Source organism: Carettochelys insculpta, chromosome 8 (genome assembly GCF_033958435.1).
Source record: "Carettochelys insculpta isolate YL-2023 chromosome 8, ASM3395843v1, whole genome shotgun sequence".
Lineage (NCBI taxonomy): Eukaryota > Metazoa > Chordata > Testudines > Carettochelyidae > Carettochelys > Carettochelys insculpta.
Genome location: NC_134144.1, coordinates 50,059,957 through 50,083,579, shown reverse-complemented (window position 1 = coordinate 50,083,579; position 23,623 = coordinate 50,059,957). Strand labels below are relative to the sequence as shown.

Here is a 23,623-nt window from a genome sequence, read left to right as displayed (position 1 = left end):
GTGAATGCTGTTTATTTCAGCTGGCATTCTGTAGTGTATGTTGGACACTAATAAAGATTAATTATTTTCCAATAATTTGAGTAATTTTTATTATTTAAGTAACAAAAGCATGTAAAATTTCTGTGCAAGTTAAAAGCAAATACATAAAGATCTTGATGTATTTATGGAATGGAGTTGAAGAGAATCCATGTCCAGCGTAGCTCACATATGAGCCATTGTTGATGCACATGACATTGTGGTTTTTCTTCATCTTCCTTAATGGAGTCATAGTGGTAGGGATGTGGCACAATGCCATGTGGACTGTTGATGGGATCATCTCAGGAGTTGCTGTACTGGATTTCTCCATGGAATACAAAGGGAGGTGAGCTGAGGACTGTTAAACTTGTAAGTCCGTGAGAGTATGCAGCATATGTATTGATGCATCTCTCTCTCCAAGTCCTTGACTTGTCTCCTGGTCTACTTCTTTCCTTCTCTATAGTCTGTGATGTTAATCTTCCTAGTTCTGTGTTTATTGTCTGATTCAGCGCTAACTTGCAGGATCTTGCTGAGTGTATCATCTGGCTCAGGCATGCCATGAGCATGGAGAGGGGTGCTCTCTCAGGGCTCCAATGACAGTAGTTCCAGATTAAACACAGAAGTTAGGTTGGCAGTAAAGTCACAACATAGAACAAAAATAAAGATTCACAACTCCATTTTGCTTGCTTCCGTCAAGTTTTAAAGATATGTTTACTGACTCTCCTGTTTTGGAGGAATCTTGTGACTGTGGCCCACAAATGTGAGAAAAATGAGGAGGGAACACCTTGGTTGCATGGTAACCATGAGTAGAAAGCCGTGGCACTGAATACTGGCACTGTTTTCATGGGAAGTGGCAGTGTTTTATTTCTGAGGCTACCAGAGGCACAGCAAACACAGCCACTGCTGGTTTCCCAAGGTTGTCTGGGCATGCATGTTGCTAGTTTGTCTACTGCAGTGGTGCCTGCTGAAGTTATCACTATTTGGCAGGGGAAAGCATCCTATCATGGAGGAAGAAGTAAGGAAGTCAGCCGTAAGAACTTTCAGAAGAGGATTGCAAAGTACTTCCATGAAAGTGGGAAGAGGTGGGATTTGGCTGCAGGGGGGTTGTCCTGCCCTTTTACTGGGCTGTAGGGGGTGGTCATGTGGCCAGTGAGTGTGTTTTGGGGAGCAGGCCTCAGGCTGCATTGCTCGGGGAGGGGATTTGGGAAAAGGGGTGGGTGCAAAGGAAGTATGGGGAAAGGCAGAGCAGGGCTGGGAAGAGGCAGGGCTTGGGATATCCCAGCCCTTTATGGGGGAGTCATGTGTCTGGTGCCCTTCCATCTGTCCTTTCACCAGTTGCCCCTCTTATCAACAATAATTTTCTTGTCTTCCAGTAGTTTATCTTCCACCTTTACAGCTTCTTTACAGCAGAAGAAATGAACATTCAGTGCACTTGTGCATCATGATTTTCTGTTGATACTGTCATTGTAGGTTTAAAGCTGAATAGATAGGCTTGTGTGATTCTCACTGCCCCTGTTGCCAGGAAAATACTTTTAAATGGGAATATAGGCAGTGCTTTTTTTTCTGGGAAAAAATGGTAGCAGAACTCAAGCCCCAAAGTGCCCATGCGGGGCCCAAGCTACTCCTAGTGGCTTAACCACCCCCACGTGCTTTAACTGACCGTTGTACAGAGCCTACGCAGCCCCCCTCATACGGGGCCCAAACAGCCCCCCCCCCGGCAGCTTAATGGCCCCCCCAGCAGTTTAGTTGCCCCCTGGGAGGGGCCGAAGCCGCTCTCTTGTAACTTAACAGTGCCTGGCGGGCCCAGCCCCTGAGCTGCACCCTGGTGGGGCTCTAGCCCCTCAAGCAGCTTACCCCCTGAGCCTTACCTCGCTGTGTGGCCCCTGAACCACACCCTGCTTTCCCTACCTCACCCCTTCCCCTCTCGTGCCTTGCCCTGCCTCGTCCACATGGCTGCAGCATTTCAGGGAGGGGAGGGAGCAAAGGAGAGGATTCCTTTGTGGCAGCTGTGTCCGGAGGGCTCTTAAAGAGTCAGATTCTGTTTGGACACAGCGGCCCAGCCAGCTTTTAAAAAAAGGTGCCGGAACATCGTTCTGGTAGAAGAAAAGCCCTGAGTATAGGTATAGTCAATCTGAGGAGTTGAAAGTTTAGGAAACCATTTGAAAATCTGATTTCCTGTGCCCAGTTAAAATTCTTATTTCTGGCCTCTGGAGCATCCCAAATGCCTGTACTAAAGCATCTTAATGAAACTGTGGAAAGAGTTCCTCCGGTAAATTGACCTTGAGCGAAGGGGGATTGTATAGTGCCAAATATCAGGCTTTATGTGCTTGACAAAATGTAAAATAGTATTCAGTACACACATTTTAGTTATTTAATGTGTAAAAGCGTATTGTTTCTGAGGACTGTAATCAAAAATACAGTATTGATATTTGGCAGCATAACTGCAAAGCTGAGTGTGAATTCAGCAATTCCATGCTAAAATTCCTGAGTTAAATTCTCACATTTACACAGGTGCAAGCCCCATTGAAATCTGTGGGGAATATGTAATGAATGCATATATACTGACAGGATGCCTGAACGTTTAAAATAGAGAGAGGCACCTTCATTATATCTGTCCTTTTCTTAGATCTGCTTTTGCCAGAAGTGAGCTGACCAGAGAGCTGGCAGAGAGTGAAAGAGCTTTAGGCTTTGGAACATAAATAGCTCTCTGTTTAAAACTGCCTGTTTAAAATATAATAAAGGTAGAAATAATAGGTCAGCGGAAAGAGTCATCTGCTCTTAAAGAAATGAAAAAACTGAAGAGGAAAGAGGAATATATCCCCTAATTAACACAAATCTCATCCCTGTGAGGAGAGAATTGTGTTGCTTGTGATTAAGGAACTAACTGTTCTTTTGGCTCAACTTCGGCATACTTTATACAACAGCCAATCCATCTTTCTACTGTTACAGAATTTCCCCTGCAGTGTTTCCCAGTATTCTTTTACTTTTAAAGTGTCCAGCATCAGAATTTCTACCTTAGAGGCTGTTCTCCAGTTTGCTAAATATAGTTCTTAAAATTTTTTTATGAACAGCAATTTTTCTTCCCTTAACTTCATCGCTTTATGCCCACCAAAATGTTCGTATTTGTGTTATATTAATTATGTTCCTTACTCCCTCCTACTTCAGTAAAACCTTGAGCATATATGTCTTACCCTTAATTTTTTTTCTGTCATTCCTTCAGGCTCTCATCAGTTTTACTTTTCTTTGAAGTCTCTCCAATTTATATTTTGGCTATCTGATATCTGAAATGCAGCACGCTACTTTAGATGTGTTTGCACCAAAGCCACAAGGATAGGGAATGCCGTCTCTCTGCTTTGTAAGTGCCTCTGCATGATGAATTTGCTGTCACATTGTTTTGTAGGCTTTTTTTTAATTTAATGACCTTTATCATTGACAACTAAGATTTTTCTCCATTTTGCCGGATGTCTGTGTTTTGGATGTTGTGATGGAGTGGGTGTGTGTGTGTGCGAGACTCAGGCTGGTGGATGGGTGTGTAAGACAGGCAGAGCAGTTCACAGGGCTAAGGATGATCCCCTGGAGCTGTAACCTAAACTGGCAGGTAACACCTCTGTCCTGAACAAAGAGCAGGGAGGAGCTGAGCTGTTTTTGAATCAAGGCGACAGTTAGAAGCTGGGGAGAGAGAGTTGGAAGGCAGCCCGCCTGGCTAGGGTGGAAGCTACACCCCAGGTGGGGCACCTCTCGGGCTCCTCTCCCCGGGATGGGTTGGAATGACTGTCTCTGCCTGCTGTACTGACATCCCTGTACTGAGCTGTGCCTCTGTTGACTAATAAACTTCCTGTTCTACCTGCTGAGAGATAGTCACTCATGCCTGCAGATGGGGTGCAGTGCTTGGGGACCCCTGAACCCCATCCAGATCATTGTTCCCCAAAGGCAGATCCTGAGCTTCTATAAATTGTCACAGCTGTTTTGGAGCCGAGGTGGAGGTGAGCATTGAGCAGCCTGTGGGCCAGAGGTGGTTTGCTCCTGGCAGGCTACCAGACACTAAATCTGGCAAACTGCATTTTGGTCTGCAGGCCACTTATCACCCACCCTTGCTGTATGTGTGCATTAGCATTCCTGTCAGTATAATTTATGGTGCTCAGTTGTATGGGGGAGGGAACTCTCTGAGCAACATAAATTACATTGATGGAAACGCTGGTGTGGATAGCCCTACATAGGCCAGAGCGCTATCCTGCTGATACAGCTGTGGACTTTGGGAATGGTTTACTTGAATTAATGGAACAGCTCGTTCTCATTGGCAAAAGTAGGGACACAAGAAATTTTACAGCTGCAGAGCTATATCGGTACAGTTGTGACATTGTAAGCTTGTTAGGTGAGACATGGCCTTGGTCAGTTTACATCGGTTGAGAATCTACCCCCAGATATATTATTTTTGTATTGGTGCAAATTTAGTTTTGGCAAAAGTTGATTTATATAATTTTATCATTAAGTAATCAAAGTCTGGTGTATACAGAGGTGGGTCCTAGAGTATGTGCTTCACTGTTTTTCAGCCCCTGAACTCTGAGCCTTATCAGCCTGGTCTAAAATTGAAGCTGGAGACTACTTCCACCAGTCCTTTTTCACCCTTGAGTTAGAAACTGTGGTCGATGCCAGGAGTCTTTTCTTTGGTGTCTACCAGCTGGACTCAGAAGTCTCTTAGAGCCGTCCAAACCTAAGCATTGAATCTGATCTAATATCCTTTTTTGATGGATGATCTTAGATTGCAGCTCTGTCCAAATGGAGTTCAAATCTTTTAAATACATTTCTTCTTGTTCAGACTGTCCTCCATCTAAATATATCTCTATTATTACCATTTAGGTGGCCAAATATCAAGAAAGGACTGCAATCCTTAAAAATTCCAGCAGAAAGTTCTTTAATAAGTCTCTTGAAAAACAGTACAGGTGGAAACTCTAATGTGGTGCACTCTGGTCTGGCAACATCCGTAGTCTAGCATAATTTTAGTTACCCAGATATCCACTTATGGATGTGGCCAAGTTTGCCATGGTCCCATAAAGTTTGTTTATATATACCAGTCCTGGATCTCAGTATTTTTTGCTGTTTTTTAGCTCTCATTTACTCCAAATGCCTTCTTTTAAGAGCCCAGTAAGTAGTGGAAATATTGGTAATGCTGCTAGACAGTATTGACCTCTCGTCGTTCTGCACCTGTGAGGTCCTGAGGGTGAGGTCCAACCAACAGTTAGTTATGACACTTGAATGCGATAAAATACATGCCTGCCTTTCAAAAAAACAAACCGAGCCATTAAACTTCAAGATGCTTGCCATTTTTCCCCCTCCTAAAGGGATTAAGCAATTGAGAGAGCCTTAAGACGTGCTTCCTGTCCTGTACCTAACTTCCTTATTTCAGTCAGTTCTCTGTCAGAGTTCCAAGGGAGGCTGAAGCTCATGGGGTGGAGAATCCTAGCTAGTAGTTCACTTGGGTTGCACCAGTGCAGTGACTCTGGTGCTGATGGAAATACTGTAATCATGCTCTTTGTACACATGGAAAATTATAACTGATGTTCTATAAAACATGAAGTCATAAATACTTTTAGGGAGGGAAAATAATGTAAGCATGGGGAGTAGTTTTTCTCCAAAAGGGAGAGTACATCTGCATAAATCATGAGAGAACAAAATAAGGCATTTCTAAGAGAAACTGCCATGTTCTGTTGGACAGAGAGAATCCAATCCCTGTTACAGCCTGCCTTATTGTAAAAAAGATCAATGAAATATCAGACTGGGTGAGCAGCTGACTGTGCAGTTTTGACCTCCCAGTTATGGTACCCTTGAGATACGAGTGGTTCTGGATCAGGGATTTTGCTGGACCAGGAGAGGTCAGTGCTTCCCTGCTGGCTTACTTTCCCTGCTTCTGGGCTGTGCTCCCTGCTGCCACCAAGGCTCTGTTCACAGACACTTCCCGGGGTCCTGGGCTGCTGGCTCTGCCCCGGTTGCAGAGTGCTTATCACCCTGCCAGCAACCTCCTCTCTAGCCACCCTGCTGCCAGCTTGGCTGAGACTCCCAGCTGCTCGTCTCTTAGCTTCTCTCCTCTCCCACTCCCCCGCTCTCACCCCACCTTCCATCCCAGCCACCAGGGCTGAATCACAGCTGTTGCCCAGCACCAGAGTCCTGGGTGTCAGAGGTATTACCTGTGTAGTCAGAAGGCTATTTACTGAGTGCAGTTACAGAATGGATGGACTAGTCATGAGAGAAAACCTGTCAGTGTGTGCAGAGGTGTTACTGCAGCTCTCTACGCATTTTCTTTAAAAATCTATGGTTGAGATTTCAAAGTTGACAAATGAATTTGACAACTCCCCTTACAATCAAATGGGAGTTGGGTCTATGTCATCCCAGTCAAATTTGAAAATTTCAACCTGTAAATGTAAGGTCCTAAATTCAGTTGATACGTTATTCACACGGTAGGACATTTAGGCTTTAGTACAGTAACCATTAAGCATTCCCTCTTTCTCCTTCCCTTTAATTTTATTTTGGATTAGAAATAACACAGACCATTGCTTATCTCTGTGTGGGCCTGTAAGAGATTTTAACTGATTAAATAAATCTGTCCATTAATTCTATTTAGAGTTTTGGGGTTGTACGGTGGTGAGTGCTGAGGCTCTGTCTATGCTTATCTCCACTGTTGATCTACTTCAGCTATGCCAGTAGCCCAGCTGAAGTCAACATGTACTGGGGCATCTGGTGTTCAGTAAGGTCAATGGGGCCTGTTCTTCCATTGACACCAGCTACTCTTCTTATTTTGGTGGAGTTCCCGTGTAATTGGGAGCAAGCTTGGATATCAATTTATTGCATCTGTGGGAGACATGATAAATTGACGGCTGGTGGCTCAGTTGCAGATGTCACTACACCATGTAGTGGAGGTAAAGCCTTGGACAGAGAAAAGAAAATGTCTTATCTGCTAAGATTGATTGGGTTTGTAAAACATCCTTTTGGGATAATTTCAACAGTCCTATAACATTTCTTGCCTGTAAATTACTTCTATATACTGAATTCCTATTTAACAGTTTTTATGTGGAAAATATTCATTAGATGAATAGATAGATAAATAGATTTATTTAACCTGTTTCTACTATTTGATAGTTCTTAACTGACCTTAATTTTAATTTGAAGACTATCTCAGATTAAATATTATTTTTCCATTGTAATTTATCTGTAATAACAATAACCCTGTTAATTTTGTTACTAATTTTCTGATTATTTTCTTGGGGATGGGGTGGGGGAAGAGAATTTGTGAGAAATATACAAGGAATAAACATGAAGTTCCAAAACTGTCTATTTATTTGCGTACCTATTGAATTAAAATTCATGAGCGCCACCAGATTTTCATTACCCCATAGCGGCTCTGTGGCCGAAAGAGTTTGGGAACACCCATTTTAACAGTTAGGCTTGAACCTAATAAATGTAAACTTGGCATTTATTTTTTTAATGAAGTCATTAAAATAACACCATATCAGGCAAACTTCACCAGAGAGCATGCATCAACTTAACTATATTTTGTGTTGATATTTAGCAACATGGAGGAAAAAGGGAATAAGATTTTAGTTGTTTTACAAAGGGGAGGTGGCATTTTTCAAAGAAAAGTCTGTTCTGCGGGTACCATAGATATTTCTGTTTAACTACAGTGAATGACTGAGTTCTATACCATTGTAATCTTTCGTCAGTGCTGTGATTGTTAATTAATTAAATCTACACTAATTGATTAAGTGAATGTTTGCATATATATTTAACTCACTTAGGAAAATTGTGATTAATTTGAATATTAGAAAATATGCTTTAACAGTTAGAACATTAAACTCAACTATTTCTGATTTGAACATTCATTTTTAGCATTAAAGGGGATATGTCAGTATAAACCATACTTGTCTGATTTTTTTGAGATATTAGAAACGTGGACACTGTCTGTGCCTTCTAATCTCTTTGTTCATTTGGGAGCACTTGGCATTTTCAGTTTCACTGTTTGTTTGTCTTCATAGTCATTCAGTTAGATGTTTGGGCTTTTCATTCACTAACAAGGGAAATAAATACCTTGTACAAATATGATACTCTCATTTGTAAAATCACAAAAAAGGCAGAACTTTTAGACAATATTCTGATTCTGGTTTTAGTATGCTGAACAATACTTTTAACTCCTTTTAAAAACTGATTTCATTTCAGGTTTGCTGTATCCTTTTCAGTAGATTGAGCCTAATATGAAACGCTTTAATACAGTAAACAGAAATTCAATTGTAGGAATTGATGTTTAGCTTGTGGTACATTTTTTAATGAAGTTGTTGAGTCTTCAAAAGATTTTGATGGGATTTTGCAATTGTAGAATTTTGTTGGTTAGTTTGTTACCCCTTTAAAGAACAGCTGTTTCAGATCATAATGTTTGAGTACTGTGTTTTATTTTGTTATAGTTGAGAATGTTTGTTTGTTTGTTTGTTTGTTTGTTTGTTTTTATTAGGATTAAGGTAGTGCCTGAAATCCTTAATTACTGTTCAGTTTTTGTAAGCTTTTTTGGACACATTTCTTGTTTTTAGTATTTCTTAAATTTGTTAAAAATGACTTTTTATTTTCATTATCAAATAAAATAGAAATATTTCTAGAGCAGAAGGTTTCTTGAACCTCATTTATTGTATGCCTGTACTTTCAAATCAGTATGTTTTTATTTATTACTTTGTGTGCAAATTGTTACTTGATTTTATTTTCAAAAAGTTTGTTTTTAAAATGAAAGTGATTTAATCGTTGGTATGGCACTTCCAAGATAGCTTGAGGGGCTTTTTTCCCTTCAGGAGTTTCAGAGCACTTAAGTCAGTGTGCATTTTATCAGTCCTTTCAATAGATATTTTTAGTTACTTTGGATAAAATGTCAAATTGAAAATGGAACAGTAATTCTTTTGCTTGAGAACATTTGACTGTTCTATTACACAGATTGAGCAAGTCATTGACGTCCTGGAGTATGTTTACTGAAAAAAGGGCAGGAAAAATTAACTAAATTTAGTGGAACGATATCTCAGAGGAAAATTAGCTAATCCTAATTAATTATGTGGCCTCTGAAAGTATGAAATGTTAGCAAAGGAAGTTAAGTGCAGGAGGTAAAAGCAAGTGTCTTGGGAATGACCAGAAATCCATTTAAGGTCTGAATAGGAGAAATTTACACATCAAACAAACAAGTGGTTTCTGGTAGCTGGGCTAGACCATAAAATGGGACAGTGTTATTAGTGTAAATCAGTGAGATTCTTGTCATTTTCTAGTGCAAGGGGGCAGAGGTGGAAAAGTAAAAGTACAAAAGTAGTGCATCTTGGCTGTATTCAAGCATCCAGAAGTATCCATGGATTTCCATAGGGTAGCCGCTTTTTACTTCTGGGTACTTGAGTACAGTCAAGATGCGATATCTGTATGCTTGTACGCAAGCTTTTTTCCAGGAGCATAATTTGACTTTCACTTAGTTATATTCCACCCCCCCCCCCCCCAAAGTAGTTGTACATTTCCTTGGGTAACATCTTGGGTACGTTTTCCACCTCTGCAGGAGAGATAGTAAATGGCTACACTGTGGTGGCAAAGTGAATCACGAAAGTGTGTAATCTTGGATTACAGATAGAATGATGTCAATTGAAATAAGATCAGTATATGGAATTTTTGAAAATTAGTGATTCGAGGTGCTTGCAATTATAATTTAAACACTGGATCCAACTGTGTGTGGACATCCTATCATCTCAGGCATACTTCAGAACTATGTCTAATAAGGAACTTGAAGGTCACGGATTGTCCATAAAGAACATTTTAATGCCCTTGCGCTTCTTCAAACATTTGGGGTTAGGCACCAGGTTATATAGGATAATCATCTGGGAGGAAAAGTAGACAATTTACCTTTCTATCTTGTCTTATGCTTCTCAATCTTTAGTGAGGTATTTCATGCAGTTTGAAAATGATGATCTCCTCTATTGATCTTGTTGCTTGGTTCAGATTTGGTATTGATGCAGGTTGCAATCTATATAAATTAAATCAGAAAGTGCTAAGTATGCTTAGGAAAAAGTGAGTTAACAGTCAGGAAGAAGTAAAGTAATGGCATGTCCTACAGAATAGGGAAAATCAAGGATATTAGAAGTAGAGTTTTAGAATAAAATTCGGGGATCATTGTTTCAGTGGTCTATCTAAGGATAAGGAATGACTGAAAAAAAGCAGTTGGTATTTTTCCATCTCAGTTGTAGATCCGTTTTCTGCTCTGCTTAATGTGTTGTGTTGATGTCAGTTAGGGACTACCATGGGACCATTTGACATCTAGTAAGAAATCTGGAAATGAGCTGAGTAAATATAATTTTCTTAGTTAAATTGCTCAGAATAGTGTTTGGCTTAATACTTACACAAGGAAGTATTAAGATGTGCATGAGATGTAATAATTTCAGAAAAACACATCAGGTATCTCAGCTGTAGCATTTCACTTAAATCTTGGAGCCTGAATCAATTGCTTGATTTTTTTTTTTTTTTTTTTTTTTAAGGTGCCCAGTCTTCCTTTTCTAGAGTTTGTGAAGTCTGAAGTTTGCCATTGCAGTTTGTTTTAGTAGTGGTACTTCCCTCCCATCATTGAAATAAGTGGTTTAAATAATATCTTATTTTAAATGTATATGCATATTTTGAAATATTCTCTGTTTCAATAGGTAAATGCAGACAAAACAATTTTTGGGAGAAATTAAAAAGAGGAAAACCTCTATTTCCTTTGATTATTTTAGTGAGTTTACCAAATATAACCCAATGCAGTAGTTTTCTTGCATTGTCCAATCTGCATCAAATGCAAATTAAGAATTTTTTTTATAGATATCTGTCATCTTCACATTTTCACTGCTTGGTGAAATTATGAGCACAAGAGACAGACATAGGCATTATGCATGGAAGGGAAGACCATCCAAAATGCCACATGCTGGGAAGGGAAGAGAGGAATGGAGTCTTCTCTCCATCTCTGCTTCCAACAGCCAGGTGTGTGAGGGAATATGTAGAATAGAGTCTGTTCCCTTTCCCAGCAGGGCAGTTACGGAGTCAAGAGTGGTAGAAAGTTCCCTTTTGATAGCAAAAGAGAGTTTGGAATCAAGTTTGTCATAATTCTGTTAGCCCAATATGAAAGAAGGAGCCTCCAAGCAGGTTCTGTGGAAGGACTTAAGTATTTCCTCTGCACTTCCAGCAGTTGCAAATCTGGGGTGGTGGTGTGTTAGGGGATGATGATGATAAATTGTTCATCTGGCATTTTCTCTGGATCTTGCTTGTGTGGTTCACCATTTATTTTTTTCACAACCAGTTCATTGTTAGGTTTCAAACACTTTTCCAGCCTTGCAAAAATGGTTGCATAAACAAGTTATTGAATCCAATTTACACTTGAAATGTTATTGTATATTATGTTTTCAAGCACAACAAGAAGTCTTGTGACACCTTATAGACTAACAGGTATTTTGGAGCAAAAGCTGTCGTGGGCAAAGACCCGCTTCATCAGATGCATGAGTGGAGGGGATGGTTTCTGACGGGTATTTAAATAATGGGGTCACATTAAAAGGGAGGGCCAACCCTCACTTTAATGGGACCCCATTCTTTAAATACCCCTCCACTCATGCATCTGATGAAGCGAGTCTTTGCCCACGACAGCTTTTGCTCCAAAATACCTGTTAGTCTATAAGGTGCCACAAGACTTCTTGTTCGCGAAGCTGCAGACTAACACGGCTACCTCTCTGATGTTTTCAAGCAGCTTGCATTCTTTGACATTTAGTGCGAACATTTTACAAAATCTGTTGAAGGAGAAAAATTGCAATTAACCTATGCTGATCCTCATGTGTAGTTGGATTTGCACCAATGTATAGAAGGATGTTAAAGAAGTCTGACATCTTAGTAAAAGGATAGTGACTTGGGTGTGGTTATTCTGTGTCCTGAAGGCTAAGGATACAGAGTATAATGGCTGGGACATTGTTGCTTATTTGAGAAACTGGAGTTACACACACACACACACAGTCTCTGTGTTCTTCTGTGGGGGGAAAATGTGCCTTTCACGTTTTATCCTTTATAGGATTATAAAAATGGAAGCTGGTAACAAATGAATGTAAGAATATCCACACTGGGTTGTACCCAGTGGTCCATCTAGCCTCGTATCATGTTTTCCAATATCGGCCAGTGCCAAATGCTTTAAAAAGTTTAAAGGAAACAAACACAGCAGAGCAATTATCAAATAATCCATCCCTTGCCGCATCTAGCAATCACTCTTAGGAACACCCAAAGCATGTGATTGCATTTTTTGACCATTTTGGCTAATAGCCATTGATGGACCTTACGTTGGTTAACTATGTGTTGTGTGAAAAGAAATACAGGTGCTTGATTTTGTTTGTTTCAAATATGCTGCCTGTTAACTTCATTGGGTGAGCCGTAATTCTTGTGTTATGTGAAAAGGTAAATATTAGATCTTTGTTCACTTTCTCCACACAGTTCATAATTTTATAGACCTTTATCATGTTCTCCCCCCACCCCCTTAATTTTCTCTTTTTTTATCTTAATAGTCCCAGGCTTTTTAATCTTTCCTTGAATGGCAGCTGTTCCATTCCCTTAATTGATTTTTATTGCCCTCTCTCCATTCTGAAAAGTGGCTGGTGCATCAAACTTAAATTTAAAAAAAAAAAAAAAGGGAGGGGGGTCTTTTTTGCATTTGAGTGGGTTAAATTAGTTCATGATCTTGATTTGAACCCTGGGTGTCCCAGGGCCATCCTTATGACTCTTGGTGCCCTATGCATCTGGAGCACCTGCACCACCTGTCCCCCTCTAGGGAGCAGGACAGCAGCTCTGTGAGGGGCTTTGCTTCGGGCTTTGGGGGCAGGAACAGGCCAGGGAGGCTGGTGGGTGAACAGGTAGAAGGGGGAGTGGTACAGCCCACAAATGCTGGGCCAGGGCATTGTTGTTGGAATGGGGGAAGGCAGTGGAGTACTGAGGGATTTGGCCTCTGAAGACAGAGCTGAGGGCCAGGGGATTTGTGCCACTGGGGCTGGGTGGCAGGGCTGGGGGGCTTGGCCTCCTGGAGATGAGCGACGGAGTGGGAAGCCAGGGGAGGAGGTCTGCTTCAGTTGCCCATTGCTAGGTGTGCACAGCAGAGGGCATTACTTAATTTGGTGCACAGTGATGCCCCAAATTGAGCGGGACCCTTGTTCAGCTGCATACTCTGCATATGCTTAGGGACAACTCTGGGGCTTCCCACACTATAAGGAACTAATATGTGTACATTCTGATTCTTACCTGTGATATTTTCTCTACTGCCTTTTAAATTAGTTCACTTAACTTGGAACACCTACTATCGCTTTTATGAATTAATAAATGGTTGGTGGATATGATTTGAAGATTTATTCCTGCATCTAGAGTCCCTGACGACATGAGTGGAGGCTTGAGATTTCTCCCCACCCCCTATTTCTGAACCATGCCAACAGCTGGCTTCACCTATAACTTGTTGTTAAATGCAGAGGACTCTATCTCCCATTCTTGTACTTTCATCTGGAAGCAGAAAACAGAATAAAAGAAAAAACTAACAAAAAAAAATAGTAGGGTCTGCTCCACGATGCTGGAGAACACTGATGCTAGGAAAATGGACTAACCTTATCCATTTTTTTTAATAATTTAAAAAATAAATATTGTCACTTAAATTCTAAATGTGTGTGGTTTGTTTTTTTTTCAGGAACACCATTTACAACGAGCTATTTCAGCACAGCAAGTTTTTAGAGAAAAGAAAGAAAGCATGGTTATCCCAGTTCCTGAGGCAGAGAGCAATGTCAACTATTACAATCGCCTGTATAAAGGAGAATTTAAACAACCAAAGCAGTTCATTCACATTCAACGTAAGTTCATGCATATGTTGATCAGTCTTCCTCCAAATTAATTTAGGAACATTCTTAACAGTTGCAGGGGCAAAATTATTGAAGTATTGATAGGGTAGGTAGAAGGATCCCCAAAAAAACTCGTGAAAGTAGCTAAGTCCTTGTTTTTACTTTGAAGTAGCCTGGAGGATTTGGGGACTGAGGATGAGATGAAGGTACTGTTTGTAGGGCTGGCTTGTGGATTCCCATATTGATGTTTTATACGCATCTGAGATAAAGGACAAATTGTACTAATTATCTGTTCTGTTGATCGCACCATCTTAGCATTAATTTGCTTTCATACTCTGAGAAGGAGTAACTGAAGGGGCTATATTACCATTTATCTGTGGTGGTTGTTTGTCATAATTTATTGATGCTTTAGTTCTTGAGTGCCCCTTATCTCTACTCACAGATTAGCATAAAGACATTGAATAGAATAACTCTAATGGAAATCACTGTATCTGGTCACTCATTGTAGCATGAAATATTGTTAAAACTTTATGCTGAAATTGTTTTACAGGTAAAGAATGAGCTCTACATAATATATGAAATTCTATCTGATACCAATAGTTTTAAGGGATAGCATTGGCCTGCTAAACCCAGGGTTGTGAGTTCAATCCTTGAGGGGGGCCATTAGGGATCTGGAGCAAATAGAAAGGAAAAAAAAAGGAAAAGGGATTGTGCTTGGTCCTGCCAATAGGGCAGGGGACTGGACCTGATGAACTCCCAAGGTCCCTTCCAGCTCCATGAGATGTGTATCTCCATATATTTACATACTTTATTTTATTTATATTTAATAGGGTGAATTTTCGTAGATTTTGTGAAAATGTAGAATTATGTATTTATTACTACATGGAATTTTCAATTTGCCGTACCTGAGACTGTTCTGATTTGGATGGTACTAACTGCCTAGGAGCTAATAGTTGCATTTTAGAGGAAAACAAACATAAGATCTCTTTTTAATTGGTTTTTGAATAGCCTTGTTCTCTGAGATATTTAGGTTGATAACCTGTAGACTAGATTCCATTCCAGTTGCTTGATTATTGCAAATTCTTTGAGAATGACAAATAACAAGCAGTCGTGTAGCACCTTAGAGATTAACAAATTTATTAGGTCATGACCTTTCATGTGTGAAATGATAGAGGATTTGTTAGTCTCTAACTATGCCTACACTAGAGGGTTTTGTTGGCCTAAAAAATGCACGGAGCATCCAGATTCCCAAGGTGTTCTGTTGACAGTAAGTCAACAGAACGCAGCACTTGTATCAACAATTTTGTCCCAACAACAAATAACTCCTCTATCAACAGAAAGCTGGTGTGGATGTTCCAGGGGGCCCTCTGTTGCCAGACGGGGCTTCTGGGACACCAGGCAGTTTGGCCATGATCTGTCAACAAAAGTTTTGTTGGAAGATATCTTCCAACAAAACTTTCCATCAACAAATCCCTGTAATCTAGACATAGCCTAAGGTGCCAAATGGCTGCTTGTTGTTTGTAAAGCTACAGACTAACGTGGGTACCCCTCTTGGTGCATGGATCATCTTTAGGCTCTTTCTCTGTAGAGCACTTACATCAGTGGTGTGCTAGTCTGTGACCAAAGCTCCTTGTCACAGTCATACTACAAATAAAAATAACCTTGTGGCAATCCACTAGATCAGCTTATTGATGTACTTTTACCAGCAACTTTCTGGGAAGGCAGGAAACAAAGCACTTTCCAAATAGTTGATTTTTAAGCATGTACTCAAAAAATGTTCTCTTGACAATGCTGACCTTGCTGGGTATCACCTGGAATTTCTTGCTTTATTAATAATACTTCAAAAAAAAAAAAAAAGGTTGTACTGAAGTGACTTGGACAGTGCAGGAGTCCTCTGATCTGATCTCCTTGACAACTTTTGTTAGACTACTTATGATACATACATTATTGATTTTTGTTGACATGCGTCTTGTGCTGACATGCGTCTTGTGCCAGATAAAGATCACACAACATTAGAACTCATTGACTCCCAGTCCCTTGCCCTCACAGCAGGATCAAGTACCATCTTCTAGACAGTCACTGGTAGATGTCTGTTTAACCTGCTCTTAAATATCTCCAGTGATGGAGATTCCACAACCTCCCTTGGCAATTTATTCCAGTGGTTAACCACATTGGCAGTTAGGAAGTTTTTTGTAATGTCCAGCCTAAACCTCCCTTGCTTGCAGTTTAAGCCTATAGCTTCTTGTTTAGTCCTCAGAAGCCAAGAAGAACAATTTTCTCCCTCCTCCTTGTAACACTGTTTTAGGTACTTGTAAACTGCTATCTTGTCCCTTCTTTTCTAAACTAAACAAGCCCTTTTTTTTCACTCTTCCTTCATATCTCATGGTCTCTAGAACTTTAATCATTCTTGTTGCTCTTCTCTTGACCTCCAATTTCTCCACACCTCTCTTGAAATGTGGTGCCAAAAACTGAACACAGTAGTCCAACTGAGACCTAATCAGAACAGATATGAAGAGTGACTTCTTGTCTTGCTCCCAGCACTCCTGTTAATACATCGTAGAACCACATTTACTTTTTTTGCAACAGCATCACACTGTTGATTCATATTTAGCTTGTAGTTCCCTATGACCCTAGATCCCTTTCTGCAATAGTCCTTGCTGGACAGTCCCTTCCCATTCTGTATGTGTGAAACTGATTATTCCTTCCTAAGTGGAGTACTTTGCTTTTGTCGATCCTATTTACCTCAGACCATTTCTACAGTTTGTCCAAATCACTTTCAGGTATGACCCTGTCTTCCAAAACAGTTGCAGCCCCTCCCAGCTTGGTATCATCTGCAAATTTGCTAAATGTATTCTCTATGATGATGTTTAAATTGTTGATTAAGATATGGAACCAGTCCCAAAACAGACCACTGCAGTACCCCACTTGTTGTGTCCTTCCAGCATGATTGTGAACCATTAATAACTACCATCTGAGAATTATCCAACCAGTTATGCACCCACATCATAGCAGCCCCATCTAAGTTGTACTTGCCCAATTTATTGCTAAGAAGATTATGCGAGACGGTATCAAATGCCTTACTAAAGTCTAAGTATACCGCATCCATCACTTCTCCATTATCCACAGGACTTATTGTCCTATCAGAGAAAGCTATCAGATCTGTTTTGCATGATTTGTTCTTTACAAATCCTTGCTGGGTGTTACCTATCACCTTATTTTCTTCCAGATATTAGCAGATGAAGTCCTTAATTACTTGCTCCGTTACCTTTCCCGGCACAGATATTCAATTGACTTGTCTGTAATTCCCTGGGTTGCTCTTATTCCCCTTCTTTTTTAAAATGGGCACTATGTTTGACCATTACCAGTCTACTGGAATATCTCACGACTTCCATGCCTTTTCAAAGATGATAGCTCCTCTATCAGCTCCTTGAGTATTCTAGGATGCATTTAATCAGGCCCTGGTGACTTGCAGATATCTAAATTTCTGTGTAACTTTTAACTTATTCTGTTTTGGTCTTCTAAACCTGTCCCCTTCCCACTAACATTCACTGTTTAGGCATTCTTTCGTCAGACTTCTTGGTGAAGACTGAAAAAAAGAAGTTATTAAGGACCTCTGCCATTTCCAAGTTTTTTGATATTGTTTCTCCCTCCTCACTGAGAAGTGGGCGTACCTTGTCCTTCATCTTCCTCTTGCTTCTCATAGGCTGGGTCTACACGTACTCTCAACTTTGAAGTGGGCATGTTAATCAGGGTGACAGAAGATTCCTAATGAAGGGCTGCAGTGAATACGCAGCACTTCATTAGGCTAATTCTCCCCTGCAGCAACTTCAAAGCTTCAGACTTCACAGTGACAGCATCCTTTGTAATTTGTCCTAGTTTCCATTTTTATGAAACTCCTTTTTGTTTTCGATATCATGCAAGATCTCCAGGTTAAGCCAAGGTGGTCTTTTACCACACTTCTGTCTTTCCTACACAGTGGCATAGCTTGCTTTTGGGGCCTTAATAATGTCCCTTTGAAAAATTGCCAACTCTTATTTGTCATCTTAGTCTTGCTTCCCATGGGACCTTACCTACAAGCTCTCTGAGTTTACCAAAGTCTGCCTTCCTGAAATGCATTCTCTCTATTTTGCTGTTCTCCCTTCTACCACTCCTTAGAATTCTGAACTCTGTGATTTCTTGGTCACTTTCATCTGGGCTGCCTTTGCTTTCAAAGTCTCTACCAGTTCCTCCCTATTAGTTAAAATAAAATCTAGACCAGCTTCTCCTTCTAGTAGCTTTTTCTACCATCTGAAATAAAAAGTTGTTTTCAGTGCAGTCCATGAACCTATTGGATAGTCTGTGCCTTGCTGTGTTCATTTCCCAATGTTTGTTTGGATAGTTAAAGTCCCCCATATTTATTCTTCACATATGTGTCAGCATCCATGAATCTGTTGTTTAAAGGTGACACTGAGCTGTCTGTGAATGCATGCAGCCATAGACTTATTTCACTGTGTCTTTTCTCCCCTCATCGTGAGAGTCCAAAGAATAGTGGTACAGTAAACTCTTTCATAGCCAGCATTCTGTCATCGGGAACTCTCAAATAACTGACATTTTAACGATAAGTAAATTTTAGTTATCTTTTCTGTAAGTACAGTATAATGAAAATAAATACAGCAAATATAGCATACACTTACAGTGTACGATACTGCTGTTGGTAAATAGTCTTCTGCATATATTTTTGTTTCTTCATATCATCTAGTTTTTCTGTAGTATTATGCATTGCTAGGTATTCCTGTCTGTTACACAGAATATTTGAATATCCAGCAACAACCTGGTCCTGGGGCTGCTGGATATGAAAAAATTTACTGTAATTTTTTTTAACTTGTGTCATCTGCATGCTGTTAATGCTTTTCTCTTTTTGTATTTTATTGCCCTTAATTGGTAAATTTTCTTCCTATTGTTTTCCAATATGGGGAGTTGTATGAAGATGAGAGAGCTGAAGCTGTCATTTGGATAAGACAGAAGTGATGCTGTGTGAAGAAGCAGCCAGAGGAAATAGTATCAACATTTTTTTATCAGAAAAATTCTTTTGGTTTAAATGAAGTAAAAATATCGCATGCCTAACCAAAATAGTTATGCGGGTAAAGAAAAAAAATTGTTCGTGGACCAGCCTTAGTCACAAGGGACCGATTGCTCTTACGACAGCAGCTTGTGGTGTCATAAATTTTGGGCTGTGACTTAATTTGGATAAGATGAGCAGATTAAGGTTATGGCTGTGCTATGGACACCATAGCTACATGCTCTAATTGTGTAATGTAGATGCAAACTACAATATGAAAAGAGGTTTTCTATTGCTCTGGGAACTCCATCTCCCAGAGCAACAACAGTTTATGTGACAGAAGCATTTTTCAGTTAACTCTAGGTGGATCTGTATTGGATGTTAGGTTGATATAGCAATGTGGCTCAGTGATGTAGAATTTTCAAACCCTGAGCACTGTAGTCATGACTGTTAATTCAAGTTTTAAGTATATACCTGGCCTAAATGTACGAGAGAGTCAGTGGTAAAATACTATGTTAATGCAGAGTTAAGAATGGTGCAGTGTCCCCTTGCAGAAGGCTAAGTTGAGCAGAGCTCTTGAAAGTTACACAGTGCCCCAAAATGTCCTGTTAATACTTGTACCTGAACTGTGTCACCTTTTACAAAAACTCTGTCATCCACAGTATTCCATCTAGTGCTACTAAAGCACAAATGTCTATGTGTGTGGGAGGGGAGGGGTATGTGTGCGGGCACGTGCCGCTTTCCTTTTGTTCAGTTGAAGTCTGCAGTAGCTGGTGGGAACTGTGTGCATACTCTACAGGTATTGCCAGTGTGTTAGGTGTACCAATGCTCAGTGGGACAGGCAATAACTGAGCCTGCTTGGTAAAAGTGTGTTTGTGAAATTAGGACGTGTGGATTATTTTGAGGTGTGTATAATTATATTATGAAGAAATCTAGATTGCCCTTTGTGTGTGAACAATGGGAAGAGAGTGGTGTGTGTATTTTAAGGACCAAGTGTGCATGATTGCAGTGCAGAGTTGTGCACATTGTATGATTAATAGGGCATAAAGGTTTATTACCAAGTGTTTTGTCAGTATTGAGATGGAGCATGAGAGCAGTCTGAAAATTTATTATCTGCATGAAGGCCAGGTAAATGAGTGTGGTCAGTATCAGCTGTTGCTGAATTGACTGGTGTGAACAGTACAGTAGGGTTGCACATTTGTGAGGGTTCAGTGTTGAGAACCCTTGCGAATGCTGAGTTTTGCAAATATCTGAGGCGCACTGCACTGATGGCTCGGGCACCTCGTGGCGGCTCCTGAAGCATTGCACAGGCTGCTACAGTGTCTTGTGCCACACAGCGGCCACTGTGTCGTGCTGTGCATTGGCAACAGCAGCACCACCCCCGCAAGCAGCTATGGTGCTACGTGCTGCGTGGTGGCAACAGTGCAGCGGGCAACAAGCCGCTCGTGAATAATTGAATTTGCGAGTGTCACCACCTTGCTATAAAAACAAAAAAGCAGTAAAGTAGCACTTTAAGGACTAATGAAATAATTTATTCGGTGAGCTTTCGTGGGACAGACCCACTTCTTCAGACCATAGCCATGTATGTATGGCTATGGTCTGAAGAAGTGGGTCTGTCCCAAAGTGCTACTTTACTGCTTTTTTGTTTTGATAGTATATAGACTAGCACGGCTTTCTCTCTGTTACTATTCACCTTGCTATAAAGTCAGCTTTACTTGGTCGAGGTCTGGCTGTGAGATCTGTGGATTCCTCTGATAGGTGTGTGACAGTTGCCATTGTGCTCTGAGGAGTTCTTTGTTTTGTATCGTCTCGTGTGTGAGGGAAGGAAATAAGTGTATTTCAGGATGCAGTATTTATAATTTCTGTACAGCATTAGAAGGATTGCTAGTACAGGTTGGACCTCCCTGGTCTGGCACCATTGGGGCTGACCACCAGGGAGGTCAATTATGGCCTTTGTGTTGCTGGCATCCATGTCCTCTTGGGAGTCAACCAGCCTCCTGGCCAGGCTCCTCTTCGGGCTTTCGGGCTTCCTCACAGTTGCTGACAGTACGCCAGCCCCAGCCGGGCTCCCAGCTGCTGGTGCTCTGGCTGTTGGCCCCAGCTCTGCTCCCAGCCTCTGGACTTCCAGCAGCCCCCTGCTGCCAGGGCTCTCTGGTCCAGCAATAACCAAGGTCCAGTGCTTTGTTTATTACAAAAGATATTATCAGCAGTGTAGTGGAATATGAAAGAATTCTAATGTTTTATGGTTGAGGCGATACCCTGTGAATAACAGGCTGTTTACCTTTGAGCTAAGAAGTGTTTTCTTCCCAGATTGCAAAGGTACATCTATACTAGATTTACTTGATAGCAGACTAAAAATATCAGTACAGTAAACTCTTTCATATCCTATATTCTATTATTCACATTTCTCAAATAACCAGCATTTTAACTGTAAGTAAATTTTAGTTACATTTTCCATAAGTACAGTATAGTGAAAGCAATACAGCAAATACAGCATGGCTATGTCTAGATTACAGCAATCTGTTGACAGAAGTTTTTGTCAGAAGATATCTTCCCACAAAACTTCTGTTGACAGATCACAGCCAAATGGCCAAGCGGGGTGCAAGAGCTGTCCGCTCCATCAATAGAGAGTAGCCATACTGCCTGGCTGCTCTCTTGACAAAAGGGCCAACCAGAAGCACAGCAGAAGGGCTGGCTTTCTATCAACAGATCTCTGTCAACAGAAGCGTACTCTGCATACATTTTTGTTTGTTTCTTAATCTTGTTTTCCTTTAGTGTTATGCATTATTTAGTACACCTCTCTGTTATCTAGAATATTTGAATATCTGGCAGCTTTCCAGTTCTGGGGCTTCTAGATATAAATGAATTTACTGTATGATGCCAGTGTAGTATGGGTGGAGGTTTATGCTAATTGTCAGAATGCAAACCTGCCTGAACCCCAGTAGATGTTTGCTGGGAACTTACTGCAGACCATTGCCTGTGCTGCCCTGGCTGTGCTGCTGTTTTTAGAATGCTAGCACAAATGGACATTTGAGCTTGGGGCATGCAACAGAGCATTTTTCAGTGGGAAGGTGTACCGACAAACAACCTTAACTGTGTATTAATGTACTTTTTTGCCATTGACTTTATTAATGTTTTGCACAGGAATACATATATATTGTTAGGAATTAGTAGTCATTCAGGCAGTTGTACATGTCATGTCTTGCATTTAGCATACTTGGCCAGTAGCACCCTTCTCTCTTCCGTATTCACAACCACTCCACCAGCTTTGCTTTTACACCTCCCCAGGCAAGCCACTGAACTATTCACCTTGTCCTTCCTCCAATCTGATCTCATCCCTACTACAAGCAGAGGACAAATCTCTAAAGTCTTCACTCCCTGATATATAAACTTTTCTCTCCTTTTTTTTTTTTTTTTGGCTCTCTTTATAAGCGCCCGCCCCTGGGCCAGGTAAATTACTGTATTACAAAGGAATAGTGTTCCTGGTTTTATTTTACAGTGGTTGGAGGATGGTGTTTGTGGCAAGGTTGGCAAAGATTTCCATTTCAAAATAATGGATGTTAGACCCGTATCCAGTAGATGGGATACATCTCTGAGAAGCACTGAAGTTTCAGAGCTTGAATTTTTTTGCACCATACAGTAGATCATTTCTAGTCAGCCATGAATTCTCTAATTTCCCAATTAATATTCTTCAAACACTTAAAATTTTCACAACATTCTGGGCACACTGGCAGAGCTTAGCGGTCAAGGGGACTGATTGCTCTGACAGGGCTGGGGGTACCAAGTCTCACTCATGAGAGCCCCAGTGTCTTTCCTCCCCCTACCGTCCACCCCTATTAATGACACTATTTTTGCTGAAACCCCAAAGACGTTTCTCGTAGCGCCCCACCCCATTCCTCCAATCCCTAGTACTACTATTCTCCAAAGAATATTTTTCCCCCAAAATGGAATTGTCAGTCTGATTCACACTGATATGCCTGGACTATATTAAAAAAAAATTAAGCCTGAATATGTATGTCGCTCATGGGTGTGGAAAATCCCCATTCCTGAGTGACATTGAAGCTGACGTAACCCCCAATGCAGACAGTGCTTGGTTGACAAAAGAATTATTCCATTGATGTAGCTACTGAAGAGCACCTGTTCATTGATGTGTGATTTCAACCACCCTGACACCTACTGGGGAAATAATAAATCGGAGCACAGATTATCCTACAAGTTCTTGGAAGATACTGGAGATCTCTTTTTATTAAAGAAGGTGACTAAAGGAGAGGCTGTTCTGCATTTGATTCTGCAGAATAGGGAGGAAGTAGTTGAGAATCTGAAGGTAGAAGATGGGGATGGAAGTGATCATGCAATGGCAGAGTTTATGACTTTAAGGAATCATAGAGAAAACAACAGAATAAAGAATATGGTCTTCAAGAAGGCAGACTTGAGCAAACTCAGATAACTGAAAAATAAGATTCCATAGAAAGTGAATGAAAGAAGCAGAAGAGCAAACTGGTCAGTGCATAGGGAAGATAGGAAAAATGGTAAGCGAGCACCCTGGCTTAACCAGGACCTGTCTGGTGACCTGAACCTCAAAAAAGAATCATACGGGGGGGGGGGGAGGGGAATGGAGGGGCGACACCCACACCCGTAGGGTCAGAATTAGAAAGGCAAGAAGAAATGACATTAAACGAACTAGAAATATAAAAGATGACAA

General features: G+C 40.7%; 1 protein-coding gene across 1 annotated transcript in view; it reads left to right on the top strand.

The window, feature by feature from the left end:
• EPC2 (enhancer of polycomb 2) overlaps nt 1–23,623 on the top strand; it is an 86,771-nt gene that overhangs the window by 14,136 nt on the left and 49,012 nt on the right. The window contains exon 2 of the mRNA XM_075000897.1: nt 13,736–13,895. Within this exon, the coding sequence (XP_074856998.1) occupies nt 13,736–13,895 (160 nt within the window). The remainder of the gene's footprint in view (nt 1–13,735; nt 13,896–23,623) is intronic.